Raw genomic sequence first — 22,776 nt, 5'->3', positions numbered from 1 at the left:
ATCTTTCCAGAATCTTTTAAGACAAGCTGCCATTTTCTGTCAATTAAACTTTGGAAATTGTTTAGTCACCAAGAGGAGAAATTGTGAAACACCATTTTGTATGCACTCAGATGTTGCTTTACATAATGTGCTGAACTACTCTTGAGAGGGGAGACGGCGTGTGGGAGTAAGATGCAGATTTTTACCTGATAGCAGGAATAATGTCTCACTACCATGGGCAGTTATTGGCTGAATATTAAGTCGACATTAAAGTCCAGAGCAAGTTGTTTTAAAAAAAAGTATAAATTCTCACATTTTCCTAATTCATTAAGAACTTAAAATAGAAATTGAAACTCACTTGAAAAGGAAACTATTAGGGCACATTAGCTTTGGCAAGAGAAAATGAACAATTGACATTTTCTTAGCAACAAGGGACAACAATCTCTTAGCAACAGTGATGGCATTAAGATGTTATATACTTGGCAAACAGTACAGAACTTCATATAGCCGGCACTGTAGTTGTTAATCTTAAAGTTGCATAACTTAACCTCCCATTTGAAACCGCCATAGTTAAGATGCTTTGGTCATTTTAAAATGTGACTTGTGAAATAGACCCAAAAACAGAGGTATGGTACCATCACAAAAAATATTCTTTCCATTATTTCTACCCCACCCCTTTCTTTCCCTTGCTTTTTTAATCCCTCCCCTCACATTGTTGAAATGCCCCACACTTCATTCCCTACTTTAAAAAGTACACTGCTTCGAAGGGGTCAATATGCTACAAAATTGGATGCTATAATTACCCACACAATTTCCTAAGAATGTCACTGATTAACGCTATAGATAATGAAGGGAGGTTTTTGTTAACACCAACCGATTTTGAACTAATGATTTTTGGAAATGATGCCAACAGATAGTGTCCATATGCACCCCCAGGGAAAGTTGAATTCTACACTCTCCTTTTTAAATGAACATGCAGAGCTCTGTAGCTGAACCTCTTGGCAGCGGGTGAATTTTCAGATGTTGAAAAGATTCAATGGTGCAAATAGCTCTTACAGACTAATGCAGCACAGAAGGCGGCCAGTTGCTACCTCTGTTGTAGAACTATTCAATTAGTCCCACTTCTCTAGTCTTTCCCATAACCTTCTTAACTTTTTCCCTTTAAGTATTTATCCAATTCACTTTTGAGTTACTAGTTAATCTGCTTCCACCATCTTTTCAGGCAGTGCTTTGTGGATCACAAGAATTCACTGTGATTTTTTTTTTAAAGTTTCTTCATATAACCTCTGGTTCTTTTGCCAATCGCATTTAAGTCTGCGTCTTGTGGTCACTGACCCTTCTGTCACTCCTTATTAACCTTGTCAAAATCATGAATGGTTTTGAACATCTCTATCAACTTTCCTCTTGACCTTACATGCTGTAAGGAAAACAATCTCATCTTCTCCAGTCTCTCCACATAACTGAAGTCCCTCATCCCTTGTACCATTCTGGTAAATCTTTTCTGCATCTTGCCTAAGACTTTGGCACCTGTCATAAAGTGTTGAACGCAATATGCTGGCTAAGGCCTAACTAGTGTTCAGTAAAGGCTTAGCTCTTTCCTAATATTAGGAATTCAAAGCAGTCCAGTGGGTTACCTGGGCTACTTTTAAACTTCAATTTTAAAAAGTTGGCTAGGTTTCGCCAATCGCTCAACCAGTTTATTCAGTGAGTAGCTAAATGTTACAGACCAGAATGTACCCAGTTTCACTTCTAGTCTGTACTGTGGTTTTGGCCAGGACAGTAATGTGTTGACACTACAAATTGGCCTCGAATGAGTCATCCCATGAAGTCGTGTGTGTGGATATAGTATCATCATGTAGTTGGCAGTGCCAACCAGTCTGAAACACGCGTTTTATTACTAACATGACTCATTGTTTTTCAGCTTCTATACTGCAGCCAAGTGAAATGGTAAGTGAAACCTAAAGTTGTCAATGTATCTTGTCAAGGTCCAATAAGAATCTTTCTTGTTGACTGGAAATTACATTAAGATAATTGCTTGTTAAAACAGGTGATGGACATTAGTTCACCTATAAATGGGTACAGCCCAGTGGGCACCACGGGTGCTGGTGCTGGTTTATTGACCCCTTTAATCATGTTTTAATTTGAGTTTTCTTTGCGATTTTGTCTTTTTGCAGTATCCCTTTAAGGGGCTGCCTTTTAATTTTTCCCTTGATTTGTTAATTTAGTTTATTTGGTTTCATCAAAGTAGTATAAATGGGTATAGCCGTAACACTCCAGTGTGGAAGGGACTGGGAGAGTCTGCTATCCTGCAGAGCTGTCTTGAGAATAAACCAGCTCGAGTTAAAAGACTAGCTTGGACTCATTCTTCCATGACAAGCACTTATTGTGATTAACAAATGTTCCTATATGAAGCCCTTTGGGATGTTCTATATTTGAGACACCATGAAAATGCAAGTTGTTGTTGTACTTGAATGTGTTCAGTGAAAAATCACTAATCTGCATTTGGGAGCATGATTTTCTTTTCCCCGGTTGCTTTTGGTAGTGATGCTAGCAAACAACAGCATTACCATCACTGTATCCCCCACTATCAACATCCTGGGGATTACCATTGACCAGAAACTGAACTGGACTGGCCAAATAAATACTGTGGCTACAAGATCAGGTCAGAGGCTAGGAATCCTGCAGCAAGTAACTCACCACCTGACTCCCCAAAGCACAAGGCACAAGTCAGGAATGTGATGGAATACTCTCCACTTGCCTGGATGAGTGCAGCTGCCACAACACTCAAGAAGCTTGACACCATCCAGGACAAAGCAGCCTGCTTGATTGGCACCACATCCACAAACATTCACTCGCTCCACCACCAACGCACAGTAGCAGCAGTGTGTACCATCTACAAGATGCACTGCAAGAATTCACCAAGGCTCTTTAGACAGCACCTTCCAAACCCACAACCACCTCGAAGGACAAGGGCCGCAGATAGATGGGAACACCACAACCTGGAAGTTCCCCTCTAAGTCACTCACCGTCCTGACTTGGAAATATATCACTGTTCCTTCACTGTCGCTGGGTTAAAATCCTGGAATTCCCTCCTGAACAGCACCGTGGATGTACCTACACCACAGGGACCGATGCAGTTCAAGAAGGCAGCTCACCACCACCTTCTTGAGGGCAACTAGAGATGGGCAATAAATGCGGGCCCAGCCAGCAGAGCCCACATCCCGTGAATTAATTTTTTAAAATCATCTGAGATTGTTTAGTGATTAAAACAATCACCAGTTAATCGCCTTTTTAATATTCATTCATGGGATGTGGGCATTGCTGGCTAGGCCAGCATTTATTGCCCATCCTTAATTGGTCTTGAGGAGATGGTGGTGAGCTGCCTTGAATTGCTGCAGTCCATGTGGTGTAGGTATACCCACAGTGCTGTTAGGGAGAGGGTTCCAGGATTTTGACCCAGAGACAGTGAAGGAATGGTGATAATTTCCAAGTCAGGATAGTGAGTGGCTTGGAGGGGAACTTGGATAACCAAAGCAGGTGCATTCCCTCAAATAAAAATAGTGACTCCAGTAAAGACAAAGGGAGTAGAAAGGTTCAGGTTTTAGTTCTAGTGTTTATGTATTCCCAGCATGTGAATTTAACTTGTCTTTTAATTACCTACCTGTTGTTTACAATGACCTGAATGGTTTATACACTTGTGAATGGTACAATGAACATGACAAGTCATTGGCAGTATAGATATGAAGGCTGTTTGGTTTGGTGCATATGAACTTGCACACTTTGAGTGAAAGTACAGTCCTCAATTGACCACATGCAATTGTTTCTCAAGCGACCTCAGTGGTTTGTGCCTCCACTCATTCCCCTATCCATGTCCCATTCTGTGTGTTAATTCTGTATCATCTTATAAAAAAACAGTAAAACATCTTGTAATATTAGATGGTTTGTTTCACCATCTGAAATATTTAGGCAAGGTAATTTTCCCAATCCCAGAGAGTGAACTTCCATCATGGAAAGCTGTGTGTAACCAAATCTGTGCACTTTGTAAAGGGAATATTAATTGCAAGGCACCAGACATCTCTCCAAGCTCCAATAAAGAACCACCAGTAGGATTACTGACTAACTTTGGATGTCTAAACTTTTGTCTTGCTTGAACTGTCCAAAATTAAACCATTTTAATTTTTCCAGTTGATTGACACACACACCATGGGAGCTAATTTTCAACTGCAGCATGGGCAGAAACCTGGGAGTAATAGACCGGCCACTCATTCTGGAAAGAAATAGTAGCTGCCTGTTTTATACCCCATCCAATTTGCTACCACTAGTTTTCAGCTCCACTGAAGTTGAACATTAACTGCCCTCCCTGCTATATACACATCTAAGAAATAATTGAAGGATCTGGGGATAAAGAGATGTGGGAACAGCTAGGGCCAGGCCCATGGAAGTGGCATCCTGCTCATATGACAGCAACGCGGACCTGTTTCTGTGTTGTAATTTCATGTTACTCCAGGCTATGTGTTGAGTGGGGCAGACTCAATTCAGCTACCCGTCATTTCCCTTCTGTTCAAATGGACGTTCATGGCCATTGCTTTTGAGTAATCCAGGTTCCAGATCGTGGATTCTAATGTTCACCATGCTCCTGTTCCAAATTCCTAGTTGGACACTTGTCACCTGCCGCCTTTGGAACTGGAGTGCCTGACTCTCAATCCTCCTGTCCCTACTGCTCAAGTCTCCCAGGCTCCAAACCATTAACTGTCATGGCTGCTCTTTTCCCTCTGGGTGTATGGTCTGGTCATGCAGTCGAAAAGTAAAGAGGGACCCAAGAGAATTCAGGAGTTTTTTAAAACCAAAGAGTGGTAAGAATGTTGAACATGCTGCCACAAGTAGTAGTTGAATCAATTAGCATAGATATGTTTAAGGAGAAACTACATAAGCATGTGAAGGAGAAAGACAAACTTGATTTTTGCTAATAGCGTTAGATGAAAAGGAGGTGGGGGGGTTGGAGGTAAGGCTTTTGCGGAGCAATAAGAACAATGGCATAGATCAGTTGGTCCGAGAAGCCTATTTCTGTGCTGTAGACGCTATGTAATTATACAAAAGACCTCCAATCATAAAGACACAACTGCTTATAGCTAGGTAATGAAACCGATACGCCATGTACCAGGAAACAGACCTTTTCTTTCAGCTGATCTTACATTTCTGGAAAATTCCGTATTGTAATAAATTTGGCATGGTTAACCAGGTCATTGTTTTCATTGTAATCATATAATGATTCAGTAAAGGAGGAGGCTATTCAAGCAGTGTGAATATAACCGCTCATTTGAAAGAGCCATCCAATTAGTCCCACTCCACTGTTGTATCCCCCTAGCACTGCAGTTTTCCCCCCTTAAATATTTATCCAATTCCCTTTTTTAAAAAAGTTATTATTGAATCTGCTTCTTGCCCTTTCAGATCATAATTTATCATAACAACACACAATAATTTACATAATGCAACACAACATTGTAAGAAGTGCAGTATAACTCTGTATTCTACCTGGTCATTTTGTGCCAATTGTAATGGATATAATGAAATTTAGAATTGGTTCAGAGTCAGCTGCATTTATTTGATCTGCTTGACAGCTCTCAGCAATTTATGTGCAAATGCTGTAGAACGTTACTTCAGTAATTCATGCTATCATCGGTTCCTTTTTAATTTGGTGGTAATGTGATCTTGCAATAATTCTAACCAGTGACATTAATGTGACTTAAGTTCTCCTTCAATTGTTTTACAGGCAGAAATGATGAGGAGCCCTGTTAGGTCAGGTAATGGAAACCAACATAACCTATGGGGACAAGTTATTTCAGGCATATATGTAAATATAGAGGCTGGCGAGGGCGGGGGGCGGGGGGGTGGGGTGGTTTTGGGGTGTGAGGTGTAACGTACCATATAATAATATTAACTGCTCTTGTAATCCTTGGTGCTTGTTAACTGCATAATAATCAACCTCGTCATCATGAAAAGTGTTGCTTCATAAGTTTCTTTCCAATCTTGGTCACCCCCACCCCTCCTCCATCTCATTGGTAGAGAATTGCTCTGGTTGCTATGTGTTGTAATCTAACTGCATTCAACAAGAACAATTTAGAGTTTTGCCACACATACAAACCTCGGCAATATCGCTAACCCAGCCCCTGGAGTTGATTCCATGGATAATTCCTGATGGAAGCTAACTTGTTTGTGAACTTGGTTCCATCCATTTCTTCTCCTGCTCCTCTACATAAGTTTCATCCAGAAATTTTAAATTATTGACTGGAAAAACATAATTTACAAAATGTAAACTCTCTTTCTCAGCCACTTCTATGCAGCTGATTCCCTGCTAGTTTCTACGAGGGTAGAGTCTCACTACTCTTAAACCACACCATCTCACCACAAGTCAATAAACTTACTTAGACCTTGGACCACAAACTAGATATTAACATGCAGAAAGTTTGTGTTCTGTTAATGCTGTTCGGGGAATTTAATGGAGAGACCATGCCTGAGCCTTCTCTCCTCCTCCTTACGCTTTCCCCCTCTCTTCCACCCCCCACCCAACTACTGACAGCCCCCCGGAATCCCTAGATTCCACCTGTTTGTTCCGTCAAACTTCAGGTTCATCCTCTGCAGTCCAGCCAAGATCTTTCTATTTTCATCCCTCCCCCAAATGTTACCAAAGTTCAGGAATACTTCCCTCCTTGGTGTTACTAAAGGTTTAGGATTCCCCTGTGGAATAGCACTCAGTTATAAGATGGTGAATCCTCAGATTGCTGGTGAGCAATGCCAGGGGTGATCCGCTAATGATTTAGTACATCAAGGTCTGTAACAAAGGACAATGAATTTTCATTGATAGCAGCCAGGAGACCTCATGCACCGATGTAGCCCCGCAGCAACTCCTAAGAACACTGGTATTTTTGTTGTCCCATAAAGATTTATGGGCATATTTAGAAGGTGTAACATTCAGCCATAACTCTTAATGAGTATTTGATGGGCAAGATGTCAACTGTTTGAGCAGAAATTGCAATGGAAAGAAGCATTATATTGAGCATATTAATTACCCTGGTCCTCCATGAGCTTAATTCTATTTCCAGTTCCAATATGGAATGTACCTTTTACATGGAGCTGGAGAATCTGATACTTGTAGCTATTGCTAAACTGATGGTACCGGGTCTGAGATACAATGTGGTTGTTTTTAGTCTGAGTTTTCCCTCTTTGCCCTGCAGAGGAGGTTGCAGTGCTTCCCCCAATATCTGGGGGAAGATCCATATAAACCAGCAAAGTGGAAGCAATGTGCATTGCTGATCCACATGGTTACCTCCTCATGGGAAAGATAAAATGGCAGCCCCATTGGTGCCTGTCTCTTCAGTAACAAATTCATCTCATAAAGTAATGTACACTGACTTAAAATTAAGCCATATGCACAGTCGTCTTCACCTAACTTTCTAATGTTCTCCTGTCCGGCTTCCCATCTTCCACCCTGCATACGTTTGAGCTCATCCAAAGCTTATTCTAGGTCCCTTTCACACATATCAATGTCCCCTCAAACTTTTTTATGTGCAATACCTTCTAATTTTTTTGCACAGCTGAAAACACAGTATCTTGAAGGGAATAACTTGCGTGCACCCTGCATAGTACCTTCCAGGTTGCTGCACAACTGTGCATACTTAGAGCTTAGAGGGAACTTTGCCCATCACCCCTGTTCCCACTGGCCTACATTGGTAGAGCACCAACACCTTGATTTTAGAATTCTTATCTTCCCCCATGTTCAAATTCTTCCATGGCTTCTTTCTTCCCTACCTCTGTAACTATCAAGAACTCAACATTCCTCCAACTCTAACCTCTTTATGCATCCTTCCCCCCATCATTGGCATTTGGCCATTTAGGTCTGAAGTTTTGGAATTTCCATGCTAAACCTCTGCTGCTGCTTCCTTTTAAGATTCTGCTTAAAAACTACCTCTGACCAAGCTTTGTCCACTCATCCTAGTGTCTCCTCCTTTCAGCTCTCTCAATTTTTTTTGTCTGATTACATTTGTGGGAAGTGCCTTGGGACATTTTGCTATGTTAAAGGCACTATATGAATGCAAACTGTTGTTTAATATCAGTGTTCCATGAGCAAGAATGATGTCCTTACACAAACGTGAGCTTTTCTGTTGCTTGAAAAAGATATGAAGATTGAGGTTATGTTGCCTCCTTGGTTGCACAAAGTGATTTATGTAGGCTGACAGTTTGCACTCATATAATTGCCATGTTAATAATCTGCCAAACCAAACACTTTTTTTATTAAAACTAATGATTGACATGTTCCTCCTTTCTGCTGTCTAATTCATTCACTTTTCTGCCTCCTTGTATTTCAGAGCGAAAACACAGATATTCGAGAAGAGAGAGACTCTCTGTTTCTGCAGCTTCCTTTGCATCTGCTGCCATAAGTAATGTATGATCCTGCTCCACCTGCTGTTTATGATCAAGTTTTGATTTGTGCATCACATGGATTCCCTGTACTGAAGGACATTATTGTTCTGCCATATTTTGCCAGTGATGGAAGCCACTTTCCAGATCGCTTGTTTTATTGACACACTACTGGAGACGCAAACTGCAGTGAACCTGTGCAAGCACCGATCTCTTCTCTGTCTGGCGTGGCCTGTTCATTATAATCAGGCTTTTCTCTGGAGTCTGATTCTATTTCAGAGGTGAAATGATGGCGAAACCAAAGGTTAATACGTGACCGAGAAAGCATTAGTTTATTATCCCAGACGGGTTTACGCCATCCAGCTGTTTGTAGCCAAGAGAGACCAATTTCTAATTTCCGCCTGGTTTCTTTCTAACGCATCCATCCTCAAATACTGCCAAATTTAGAAGAGAATTTGTATTTTCTCTCTCCTGCCCTGAAGGTGCTGATGTTTTCTACGATGAGATGCCAGTACCTAATCTTCAGTGCTCATGCTTTAGGTGTTGAGCTTGGGTCATAACAGACTCTATTTTTGTCTGTGGATTTAAGACTGCTGATCATCTCCTCACTTGATGTTCATGCACAGAATTTTGTATTGTGCCAGATGTGTTTGCATTAAGATTTCCTAACTCAAAATAGATCAGGCATCCTGGCATGTATCATTTTAGTTTCATATTGGATTATGTCCCTGAAGGTATCTGGAGATGCGTTTTTGAGGCTAATTTCCCTCAGTTTTCAGCTCAGTCCTTCTAATTACCTCAGATCAGACAACGGAAAGGGTAGATGGGTAACATTAACACTTCCTTTTTAGTTAGCCAGTCGGAAGCATGTGATGGTAGTCCGGCAATTTGATATTTTACCCCTTCCTAAAATTCAGGAGCCTGGAATAAATAGAAATATATTTTTTTCCCATCGTGCTGCCTATACTGCTTTTAATTTGCATCTAATGGTTTCATGTTACTAACCCACTCTTGCAAGTCATAATATGACAATTTAAGATGCTGGGGCACACTGGAAAAACATGATGCGTGATAGCTTGCTGTCAACATCAACTGCCACCAAACATGAAAATGGGTTACAGGGATCTGAGCAGATGATTTACAATGCTTGTTGGGGTTTCTGCATGGCTGCCGTCTGTTTATTTATACTGTAGGGTTCAATCACCTTGGGTTATTGGATTTTTCTTTGGAGGAGATGAAGGGCTCCACGAGTCATGAAACTGTGACTTCTGTGCTTAATAGCAAACTTAGACCAGCTGTTTGTACTGTTGCTCAGAATTTTCAGAGTCCTTCCCTCCATTCAATTTTTAGGCTTTGGATTGAATGACTATTGTGTACGTGCATGCATCTTGTGTAGGATTGGTCCTCAGTATTGTGTCCAAAACTCTGCTAAAAATATACAAAGCTGCACTGTGCCAAACAGAGGGAAATTTAATATGCATTTCTAGCTCCACTAAGGAATGACGGCTAATTTTTCCCTGTGGACCAACAGTTCTTTCACTTATTGAACTGAGGAGATGTTGAAATTCAAACATCTCGAGTGTCCACCTCCCGGAGCTGGCCGTTAGTTCTACTTGCCTGGCTCGGTTGACTGCGTTTTGGCATTTTGTGGTCCGAAGGCTGATTTGGGAAGGAGCTGAGTCAAAACAAACAGATGTTAACGCGAGTTGTTAAGCTGGAAGTGAACCTCAGGGTGACATTGATTATGGAGAATTTGCCAGCTGAAGTTTGCAGGAGACTGAGTGGTGGCTAGTGGTCTCCAGAAACCTAATCATATCTGCTCACATTTAGCTGTGGGAATTTTTAAAGTGAAATCCCTTGGATTAACTGTCCTGATGCAGAATAGAAGCAGCTCATTAACTAAATTCTCCCAGACTAGGAATTTCCCAACTTAAATTTACTGTGAAAGGAGTGTATCATCGACACATTTAATTGCAAAAGTGAGAGTTAGATACAGTATATAGGCAGAAAGATGAAAACTGGATGTTATTTTGTAAACTATTAAGGTGCTAGGTATTCTTTTTAAGTGTGATTATGCCTTCAAATAGTTAGAAAGGTAAAATCTATCAAGTTTTATGGTGTAATCTTGTCCCAGTACATTTACTGATTTGCCAGGGAATCAACACTGACCTGTCACATTGCTTTGGAGAATGTATTTTTTTAAAAACATGGTCATGATATGCAGCACATTCTTGTTCAAGTGAGAAACTGTTAAGGTCCCCTTTCCACACCGATCATTGCAGCAGACACACCTGCAGCTTATGTTGAACACACATGGGGATCCGTTTGTGGGAGAGATAGTAGAGAAGTTCCCATGCACTCAAAACACTTTGTCTGCCCTAGTGTGAAAGGTGTACCTCCTCTAATGTCAGCCTGGTTCAGTTATTAGCACTGCTGCCTCTTGATAGAAGTTAAATGAAGCCCCAATCCAAGACCTTGGCTTTAGGCTGATACCTTGGAGCAGTGCTGCATTGTTAAGGGAAATCAACCAGTAATAAACCAATATTCCGTCGGGTGCCTTGTGCATTAGGTAGATATTAAAGTTCCAAGAGCTGAATTTTTACACTCCCCACCCACCGAGGGCAGGGGGCGTGTAAAATTGGAGGTGAGGCCAATGGTGTTGTGCCTGACACCTGTCCGCCACTTTGGGTATTTTACCCATGGCAGGCAGCCTGCTCGCAGACCAATCGAGAGCTCCGAGTGGCCAATTAATAATGGCCACTTGAGACCCACCTCCTGCTGCCACTGGAATTTTACCTGCGCAGGAGAAGCCAAAGCTAGGTCTCGAGCCTGCCAGGTAAAACCTGGTGAGCCTTGGTGCTGGCCTTGGCCCCCATTGCAGCCCTCTTATCTTTCCAACCATGTCCCTGGAGATGCATAGCAGTATAATTTCTATGAAAATGTTCAGAGATTAGGGACTTGTCCTCAAAAACATATTTTTTGTGATGCCATTTCTTTGTTGCCCCTCCCCTTTATTCTGCTGACGTCGTACTTCCCTCCATCTGTCGTGCTTTAATTTCAAATCTCACCAAACCCACAAACCAAATCTTCATTTCATTGAGAAGTTTGCTATGAACGAAAAAATGCTGTCAATATCCAAAATGATAGGCAGCCAGATAACGCCCCTTTAATATAAATCCTTTATCGGAACACAAAAATAAATGAGCCCCTTTTGAAAAGGAAACGCACCCAAGAATAAGAACAAATAAATACTGATTTGTTTAGCTGTATCCATTTTTTAATAGTGAAATGACAATGCTGGCAATAAGTCGGGAATGATTTATTTGAAACAGAGAAAACACCAGGATTTGATCTCCAAGTACTATGCAAGAATTAACGTGAACCTTATGTTATACTAATTGAATGCATCGAATGTGTTGCTTGAACTAGTCAAATTGATTCAGTGTTAGCTATTGCAGGTTTTACTGCTGTTGTATAGCAAGATAGTTTCTGATATTTGCTCTATAATTGTTTTATACTGATTGAACAGCTGTTTTATAATTGATTTCAAATAAAAGGATTATTAACCATAGATATTTTTTGCATATGCAACTCCTGCACCAACTCCATCTGCCTTAGAAAATTAACTCAGCAGCTACTATTCTACTGGTGCGCACTGAGTGGTGCATTAGAGTTGGACACCCCCCACTCCTCTACTGATTCTTTTTTTGGGGGGCAGAGGGGGGGGAGAGAATCAGCTGTCAAGGCCATAAAGTGTCTGTAACCTTAATCAGCCTGAAAAGCTTTCACAGGAACCAGCTGGGCTGCTTAGGGGCCTGCCTGAATTGGGTGCTCAGCTTCTTTCCTGCATAGGATTAGCAGTAGGGCCATTCAGTCCCTTAAGCCTGTTTCCCCCCACCCCATTCATTTAGCTGTTGGCTGACCTCTCTCTTAACTCCATCTATTGGCCTTGGTTCAGTAATCTTTGATACCACTACCTTACAAAAATCTATCATTCTTAGTTTGGAAATTTTCAAATGACCACCCCATCCCACCCCATCCCACCCCACCCTACCTCACCTCACCCCACCCTACCTCACCTCACCCCATCCCACCTCACCTCACCCCACCCCACCCTACCTCACCTCACCTCACCCCACCCTACCTCACCCCACCCCACTCCACCTCACCTCACCTCTGAGCCTCTACAGCTTTCTAGGGAGGGAGGTCCTCCAAAACCAGGGTAGTAAAAAATCTGGAAGTGCTTCCTGATATCAGCCCTGAATTACCTAGCATTAATTTTAAGGTTATGCCCCTTTTATTGAATCCCCTCAGAGGAAATAACAAAATTTTCAAAGATTAAATTTTCGCCACTGAATTTTGCCTTTGGTGCTAGGAAAGCAAGAAATTGGCAATCAGTTTCGTTGATGTGCAGCTGCTTTGTGGGCCTATACTTACAGCATTCGTACAGCAAGTACTTCCTTTTACTACTGGATTTTCTGGAGAAGTCATCAGCACCACAGTCGTCCTCCAATTGTGACATCAGGATATGGGCAGAACAAACACCCTGCCTCTCATTGGAATTTTGCAAGGTGGCCAGTAGAGGGCAGAAACTCAGCAGAAACAGATTCTGTCCCACCACTACCAGTATTTCTGTACTCAAAATGGGCTAGAATTTCTAGGCTTTCAATTAAATTAAATTATCGACGGTGTACTTGTGTTCAGTGGCTCATTTATCTAGTCAATCTCCCCTGGTGTTGCGCATGTGGAGTCAAGATCAGATGAAGCAAGGTTAAACAGTGGAGATAATTACAACAGGATGAGCAGATATACTTCAATAAAGACATATGTTCTGTCCTTGTTTATTTTTATTGCCAATTAAAAGTCACAATTGTTACATTGCCCTTGTTCAGAAGGCAGTGTGGGTCTCGAGTCACGTGTCGGCCTGACCGGGTAAGGACAGTAGGTTTCCTTCCCTGAAGGACAAATTAGTGAACCAGATGGGTTTTTAACAATCGACAATGGTTTCTTGGTCATCAGTAGACTTTTAATTCCAGATTTTTATTGAACTCAGATTCCAACATCATCTATGGTGGGATTCGAAGCCGGGTCCCCAGAGCATTACCCTGGGTCTCTGGATTACCAGTCTAGCGACAATACCACTACGCCACTGCCTCCCTAATCGGCCCATCATGTCTGCACCGGCTCTCCGAATGCACAATTCACTTAGTGCCATTCTCCTGCCTTCTCCCTGTAACTCTGCACATTCTTCCTTTTCAGCTAACAATCTAATTTCCTTTTGAATGCTTCTGATCCAACATCCACGTTTACAATAGGACCTGTCCATAGAGCTTACACTGTGCACGTCTAATTATAGCAGGGACACTATATGTAGGCCATGTCTATTGTAAAGGAAGGATTTATAACTAAAAATGTTGATTGGAATGCTTTTATTGATGGTGTGTGCGTGTAAAACAACAGAATAGGAACTGGCGTAGACGGTTTGGCCCTTCAAGCCTGTCCTGCCATTCAATGAGATCACAGCTAATCTTTGCCTCAGCTTTACCTTTCTGCTAAGCTCTGGGGTAGACAATTCCAAAGAAATTTCTCCTCTGCTCAGGATTCTCAGCATATTGTTCTCTAGAACACGAATACATGTAAATAGACTATGTACATGAAAACACAGCTTGAACTATCACGTTATCAGCTCCGAGTGAGCCACTTAATTGGAATATTGGTACAATTTAAGAATATAAGATCCTTGTGGATAAGGCCAAATGATGCTAACAAGCATTAAACAGTATCAATTGGAAATAGTTAACACACAAACCATCTAAAGGGATAATTTTATGGATTTGCATGCCATATTGAAGTAAAATTGTTGAGTGCGCTCATATGGTCCCTTGGCTGAATCTCCGTACGTGGTGTGAAAATGTAAAATTCTCCTCCCCTCCACTGTCCCTTACAGATTACTGACTTCAATTATTTACCTTTTGATTATGAAAGTAAATAATTGAACAGAATGAAAAGAGGTTGAGTAGTTCCAACAAACACATTACAAGACAGGATTTTATTTCGGGTCTGGAAAGTGGGAGATAAGAGACTGAGCTTAACCAGCAGCAGTTTGAACCTTGCTAAGTTGTAAAATTCTATGTATAAATCAGAGCTCCATGAAACTTATGTAGCTCAGCAGACGTGTGTGTGTGTGAAGGGGGAAGGGATCAGTGGACTTGCCATCACAGGTGGTCTGTGTGTCATAATCTCATAAAACCTTTAATCAGACGCCTCTCAGTTTCTATATTAATCCTCAATATTATGACACTATTGGAACAATCCAGTTAAAGAACAGATGGCTCATAAATACAGTTTTTTATTTTAGGAGTAAATTTTCCATAAACTAAATGAACTCTGAACTACCTCAATAGAGATGCAAAGCAACATACTTGTATATTTCCCCCATTCATACTTCCTGACCTCTGACTATTCATCGCAATAAAAGTTGAATGACTTGCTTGTCATAAGTCAATATGTAACTTCGATCTCATTGTATTTTTTTTTACACATCGCTATGATTGGAAGGATTATTTTTGAGCTGAAGACAGTTCTGGTTGTAAAGTTCACATTCTGCTATTCCTGTTTCTGTCCTCTCTCATCATTCCTCTACATAACTGTCAAGTTTATCGTAAAAGGCAGCAGCAACTCACATGCAGGAAAGGGCAGTGAAGCATAAACATGGAGTTCTCCATGACTAGCCTTGAATCAAAGGCAAAGCTAAGCTAGGAGTGAAGAGGCAATTCAAAAATGAATAGAGTAATACAAGCATGAGGTGTTCAATATATTAAACAACAGTCCCATTGTTGCCCAGTGTATATTAATCCCCAGAAGAAATACTGCCTGCAAATGGGCAGGAGGAGTAGTAATAATCTAAGAAACAATGATTTTTATGAATCATCCCACCATCTTAAAAAAGGTTAAATGAAAACTTATATAATAGGAAAAGAACCAGAGGTGAGATAGGATTTTTTTTTATGTAGTGAGTCCATCTGGCACAGTCTGAAAAGAGTGGTGGAAGCAAATTAAATTATACATTTAAAAAAGGGAATTGGGTAAATACTAGAAGGGGAAAGAATTGGATACTGGGGCTATTTGGATAGTTCTTTCAAAAGGACCAGCGCAGTCACACTGGGATGAAAGGTTTCTCTGTCCTGTATAATTCAATAATACTTAATTCCTCATGAAACTGGAGATAAATAAAAGAAAGACTTTGCCTCTCTAGAGCACCTTTCATGACCTCAGGATGTCCCAAGTACTTCACAGCAAATGGAGTACTTTCAGAGTGTAGCCAGTGTTGCATGTGGGAAATGCGGCAACTAATTGTGCATGGTCCCATAAACAGCAATGTAATGATGGCCAGATCACCTGTTTTAGGGATGTTGTTTGAGGGATAAATATTAATGGGGACAATGGGGAGAACTTCCCTGCTCTAAAAGCCCTCTGTACTGCACTGGAATGTCAGCCTAGATTCCGTGTTCTGGAATGGGACTTGAACCCACAACCTTCTGACTCAAGAGTTCTGCTTCGGAGATCGGTGTCACCTGTTCTTTGTCATAGCCCTTCAGTTAGAACTAAAAAATGAAAACCAGAATAACAGCCTAATTATTGCAGTCCCATTTGCACGCAGATTCCAGCTTATCTATGATGAATGAGGAAGTGGGAACTCTCTGGCCTGTACTTACAATTGAAGATAATAAAAGGAAATGACTCGACAATTTGATCAGCCAGCCCAAACAACATCAAATTCAACAACTTCAGACCATGAACACTCTCCTCCATCCTCACCCCCTTTTTTTTAAAATCCCCTTTTTACTACATTCATTTTTTATTTTTTATCCACTTAGTTTCATTCATTTATCCCTGGTTTTATCCCTTTTTATCCCCCCCCTATCTTTTTTTTAAGCATTCCCTTTGTCCTTTAGTTCATGACATCTTTATCAATCCCTTTGTCCCCACCTATCACTGGCCTCCTATCCAGCTCCACCTGCCCCACCTCTCTTAAATAGTACAAATTTCATCACATTCCCACTTCTCTTCAGCTCTGAAGAAGGGCCACACGGACTCTAAACATTAACTCTGTTTCTCGCTCCACAGATGCTGCTAGACCTGAGGTTTTCCAGCATTTTCTGTTTTTGTTTGATTTCCAGCATCCGCACTATTTTGCTTTTATCTTAGAATTCCTTTGAATAGTCCAGACAACAGTTGTTGCTCTAACGCTCTTTACATATCTGTCCTAGGAGAACTCTGACCCCTTTCTCTTTTGTATCAGGGTGCATTTATACTACCTTAATGCAAAGTGTTTTTGACCATGTTAACACAAAGGTTGGTAGCATTGGGATGACCGAAGGAGCTAAAATGCTGTTGGTACACCCCTTCCAGGAGGCTGTCCTGTTCCCAAAGAGCACAGCTCAATTCTGTCCCATGACAAACTTCACATCTCCACAAACCAACCTCAACTGATCATCTATATCTGTGTCAACATTAAAACATACAATTTTTTTCATAAAAGAGAAAGAACTTGCATTTATATAACGCCTTTTGCAACCTCAGGCCATCCCAAAATGCTTTACAGCCAACGAAGTACTTTAGTAATGTAGTTAGTGCTATAATGTAGGAATGCACAGACTTCATTTTTTTTTCTTAAGTCAATGACTCTATGGCCTTTTTTTATCCATTTTTTTTTTCTACTTTTGGCCTCCTCTGTGCCACTTTCCAACCCAGGGAATAGGCAGGCTTCCTGTCCTCAGCTTCTGCCAATTAAGCCATATGTTTCCTCCTCTTGGTGCTGCAGTGTGGCCCAAGTCAATTCATCAAAAATTTTCTAAGTCTGTGCGTTCCTACATTATAGCACTAACTACACTGCTAAGGTACTTCGTTGGCTGTAAAGCATTTTGGGATGGCCTGAGGTTGCAAAAGGCGTTATATAAATGCAAGTTCCTTCTCTTTTATGAAAAAATTGTATGTTTTAGTGTTGACACGGATATAGATGATCAGTTGAGGTTGTTTTCATAGTTCTGGAAAGAACTACGACTGGTCAGATATGTCTAAAATTTCAAGCTACCAATCTATGACTATCCTTATGATAAAGCCTTGTGTTGTTACCTATTTATAACTAAAGACAATTCTACAACTGCACCAAATAGAGTCCAGTAGTTCTGAAAAGCTACCAAGCAAGTATGTCATTGTATGGATTCATTACTTGTACTCATTCCAATATGCTTGCCTTCCTCCCTTTTTTATTCCTTCCTCAGAGAAGATTTGTCCTGGCTTATAATATTCTAATGACATTAAACTTAAGAGCAAAATAAAGAGCTTGTATTTTATACAGCATCTCCTCGGGACCTTACGAAGCATTTTACAGCCAATGAAATATTTTATGTAGTCAATGTTGTAATGTAGGAACAAAAACAAAAACAAAAATACCTGGAAAAACTCAGCAGGTCTGGCAACATCGGTGGAGAGGAGCACAGTTGACGTTTCGAGTCCGCATGACTCTTCAACAGAACTAATTAAAAATAGAGAAGGGGTGAAATTAGTTCTGTTGAAGAGTCATGCGGACTCGAAACGTCAACTGTGTTCCTCTCCACCGATGCTGCCAGACCTGCTGAGTTTTTCCAGGTATTTTTGTTTTTGTTTTTGTTTTTGTTTTGGATTTCCAGCATCTGCAGTTCTTTGCTTTTATCATTGTAATGTAGGAAACTCTGCAACCAAGTTGCATACAGCAGTCTCCCACAAACAGCAATGCGATAAAGAGATAGTGTCTAGTGTTGTTGATTGAGGTTAAGAACTGGTCAGACACCAGGGATAACTCGCCTGCTATTCTTTGAAAAGTGCCATTGGATCTTTTACGTCTAGTCAAGACAGCAGGCAGGGCCTCGGTTTACAGTCTCATCCAAAATACAGCGCCTCCACTAGTGCAGCACCCCTTCAGTACTGCAGTGGGAGTGTGCCTAAATTACATACTCAAGCCTCTGGAGTGACAGTTGAAACTCAAGGTAAGGAATACAACTCAGTTCAGCCACTCATTGGGACTCAAGCCCTAGTGGTCATGAATATTCAAATCCCCTGCTGCTTCTGCTTTAGTTGTGTCAGCATCACTTACTAATATCCTATTACACCAACATATATATGGGTAGCTGTAGCTAAACCAGGCACGACTTGATGAAATGGTAGTCCTGATAATGAAAATTTTTAAATCTAAGGATTGGTCTTGAAGATTTCCAGTGATGGGGCAGTGACAGGGCAGTCCTTTGGCAGCTTGTTCCACTGTGGATTGTCCTTAGGAAGAAAGATTGTTGATACACTGTCTTGAAAACAAATGGTCTTTGTAGTTTGTGTGGGTGACTATCTCATTGTGTCATTTCCAGAGGGCACCAAGTATCTGTATCTGTCAATTCCCACCAGTCCATTCCATATTCGATAGAACACGGCCAGTCTATTTTCCTCCTTCTGTAGTGATTCCCATTCCAAATCTTTGATCAAGGATGTGACACTGGGTCTTTCCCCTGCCAATTTGTGCAGATCTTTGGATCACTTCAATCTTATTTACATGTCTTGCCATATAAGGATCCTACACACAACTTACATACTCCAGGATTGGACAATCCTAGCTGTGGGACATATTGGCACTGTTCTCAACTAGGCGCTAGGATGTTTACCTCACAATCAACAGGAATCCTATTTCCTGTGAGTAGCAGCAGTCCTGGCAGCAGACTGAATCGACAAAGGCCCTTGTCAGAATTTAGAGGGAATAAATAAAATATTCGCTCCAAACAAAAACCTTCCCCTTTGCAACTGATGACAAGAAAGTCTGTATTCAGAGATACAATTATTGTTGCATTATACCGCAGGAAATGCTGCATAACTAATTCCCCATAAATCTGCTGCAAAATAGAAGATTAGATTCACTTATGAATTACTTGTCACAGTTGGACACCCTTTTGACTGTCATTTAGCCAAATTTGTTTTGATGGTTGACCTTTGAAATTCTCTGTAAAGATTTTAAACAAACCTTTACCAGGACACGGGGGTGGAAATTACTTTAGCTGCTGTGATTAGTGATAACTTTTTAAAGCAGATTTACGACTTCATTACAATGACCAAGGCAATCCTTCTCTTACCAGAATTACCATTTTCTGTCCAGGATTTTGGATCATTTAAGATTCTTGTTTCACAGCCAGAGCGCTGGCCAATGTGAACCTGTGCTTGAAATGTGGCGCATGTAATTTTCTAAGTCAGGCTGAGGGCAAAGTTCTGGAAATCCATGAGCAATGCATCCCCTTCTGATAACCCGCTCGCTACAAATGAAGCCTCACACAGCATAGGGTCTCGAGAAAATCCCCCCCCATGACAAAATTTTGGACAGCCGTTTTTTTTATTTTCCGGTAAAGTTTGCAAATATATTTCCGGTGCAGACATAATTTTTAACATGGAGCTGGGCGCTCTTATCGAGGGCATTAGCCTGTTTATTTTACATGGTAAAGGTCCATGTTATAAAATGCATTCAGAGGATTTTAGACAATCAACAATTGTGTTGAATATTCATGTGGAACAATATCAGTTGTAACATTTACCGATTGATGACATCTTGTCATTGATCATCTGACTTCTCACTCTGCTTATAAACTCCTATTACAACTGCCAGTCAATCATGCCCTTATAAAAGGATGATGATGGAATACAATTGTACCTGAAAGGCCAAACGTCAAACAAAGACCCATCCTTATAACCCTCCGAGATCTCTGCACTCCTCAAATCCTGGCCTTCTGCCCATCCCTGATTTTTATCGCTCCACCTTTGGAGGTCATACCTTCAGCTGCATAGGCCCTAAACTCTGGAATTCCCTTCCTAAACATCTCCGCCTATTTATCTCTCTCCTCCTTTCAGACTCCTTAAAACCTATGTCTTTGACCAAAACCTATGTCTTTGCTGGACCATTTACACACTCAGTGTGCACCATTTTGGTCACCTTTCCTGTTATCTCCTTATGTGGTTCAATGTCAAATTTTGTTTGACAGTCACTCCTGTAAAGCACCTTGCGACATTCTACAAGATTAAACACATCATACAAACGCTTGTTGTTGTTCTCCTCTGTGCTTGATGTGCCTTTAGATGCCCCACCCATGTAATGCTCTATACCTACACCCAAAAGGGAAACATTATACCCCATCCCCTACTGTGATGTTCAAAGACAAAAAATAATGTACACGTGCCTAATCTATAACTTCCATTATGCTCTTATCTAATGTCTCGTTGGCTTCTTACCAGCTAAAGCGGAAACATGTGAATTCTATACCTCCTGACTCTGGTTTCCCGTGGCAATGTCTATCGCAAGGTGACATTTGCAGATTTGGTTATAAAATATCAATAAAAAGAACAAGATTGACTTAGGCATAACTTTGAGTTCATTACAATACAAGTTTTACAGGCTCTTTATAAAAAAAAAGGACTCATATTTCTCATACCTACGAGAAGTGCAAATAGGATGTATAGTAACACATTAACAAGCACATGCTAAATTAACAAGGATGGAAAAATTACATAAACTTCATACGGATCTTAAGATCTTCAACAGTAGTGTCAACTTTGATGATGGATTGTTATAGTGGCTCAGAATTTGTGGAGTGAGTTCTTGTTTTCATGAGACTGATGACAAGTTATCCAGCCACTTGTAGCAAAACGCAACTCACCAGGTATCTCCTCTTCACCACAATTGCTGGACCATTTACAACTAAAAACAGGGTGCACCATTAAACTCATCGCTACTCTTGCTACAATTTCAGGGCCATTATTACATTGATTAATAAATTTACCAGTATGATAGTGACTTTTTTTTAAAAAAATTATCCCCTTTCAAAACTGATGAGTCAAGCCTGCCATCGACAGCTCCCTGGTACCTTGCTAAAGTTATTCACCTTTGGGAGGTACAGCTTAGTGCAGGCAGCGCATCATTGGACATTGCCAACTGCAATCTTTTTTCTTCTCTCCTTCATTAGCGGAAGAGAGAGCTGTATGATTGAGTCAGAACTTCATCCCAAGTTCTGTCTTGGCTCTTGCTCGAATCAGAAAGTCATGGGGTCAAGTCCCACTCCACATACCTGAGCACAAAATCTAAGCCGACACTTGAGTGCATCACTGAGGCACTGTTGTCCTTTAGATGAGATGTTAAACTGGGACACTATCTGCCCTCTAAGTTGGATGTTAAAATCCTTTGGCATTATTCAAAGAAGAGCAGATGAGTTCTCCCTGATGCTCTGGTTAATGTTTGTTAATATCAATTAACCAACATCACCGGAACAGATTATCTGGTCATTTATTTCATTGCTGCTTATAAGGGCTTCCTATGCACAAAGTAGTTGCTGCTTTTCCACAGTACAACAATGACTTGTTACAACCAGGTGAGAAGAACTGAACTGGCTCCCTTGGTTGGTCACAATAAAGGTTTAACTTTCTTTTTGAGTAAATCAATCTTTGTAATGTACGCCGTGTTACCTATCCTACCTAAGCAGTCTTCCAGGTGGAGAATCGGGTAGGAATTGGCTCTGGTCACCGCATTAACCTGTCAGTAGTTAATGCAGAACCTTGTGGAGGTGTCCGTTTTGGTCATGAGCAGAACTGGGGAGCTCCAGCTACTGCTGCTAGGCTCTATTAGTTGGTGCTGCAGCATGTAGTTAATCTCCTCCCAAACCTGGGCCAGTCTTTCTGGACCTAAATGTTGGGAATGCTGCCTTAAGGGAGAGACCCCTCCCACATCCACATCAAGTAGAGCTAGTGGAGCAGCCTGGCTTGTCTCTACAGATGTCTTTATATGCAGTGAGCAGCCTTGTCAGCTCTCCTCACTATTCTGCATTTAGATGGGTGAAGTTGACGTCCAATTTCACTAGAATTTCTGTGTTTGCGAGCTGGATAGGGGTTCAATGTGGGCCTCACACATGTCTCCCTCCAATTCATCCGCACTGTTCCTTTCACCCTGCAGGTCTGTTGTTATTGGACAGACCATTACCTGCTTGTCCCCTTCTCAGCTGCGATATTGTTTTATCATGTTGACATGACACACCCTTTGCTTTTTGCTGCGCTCTGGGATGTCAGTTAGGTAGTTTACCTCCCCAAGCTTCTTTGCTGCTCTGTATGGGTCACTGAACCGGCCTTTTAGGGGTTCACCCAGTATTGGTAGGAGCCCTAACATGTAATCTCCTGGCTGAGAGGTTCGGGCTCTGGCATGTTTGTCTGTCTGGTTTTTCATAGCTGTTAGGGAGATTTTTTAAGTGTTCTCAAGCCACGTAACATGCTTTTGTGAGTCGCTCCTGGAACAGTGTTATGTAATCTAACCTAGAGACTTCTACTTTCTGT

The 22,776-nt window shown here is 41.1% G+C and overlaps 1 protein-coding gene across 1 annotated transcript in view; it reads left to right on the top strand.

The window, feature by feature from the left end:
* Positions 1-22,776, top strand: part of rnf223 (ring finger protein 223) — an 87,611-nt gene that overhangs the window by 14,077 nt on the left and 50,758 nt on the right. The window contains exons 7-9 of the mRNA XM_078557875.1: positions 1,901-1,926; positions 5,750-5,780; positions 8,343-8,419. Of these exons, the coding sequence (XP_078414001.1) occupies positions 1,901-1,926; positions 5,750-5,780; positions 8,343-8,419 (134 nt within the window). The remainder of the gene's footprint in view (positions 1-1,900; positions 1,927-5,749; positions 5,781-8,342; positions 8,420-22,776) is intronic.

The sequence above is a fragment of the Cetorhinus maximus genome, chromosome 15, assembly GCF_964194155.1.
Source record: "Cetorhinus maximus chromosome 15, sCetMax3.hap1.1, whole genome shotgun sequence".
NCBI lineage: Eukaryota > Metazoa > Chordata > Chondrichthyes > Lamniformes > Cetorhinidae > Cetorhinus > Cetorhinus maximus.
Note: the sequence above shows the minus strand (reverse complement) of the source record. Positions and strands in the feature narration are given on the sequence as shown.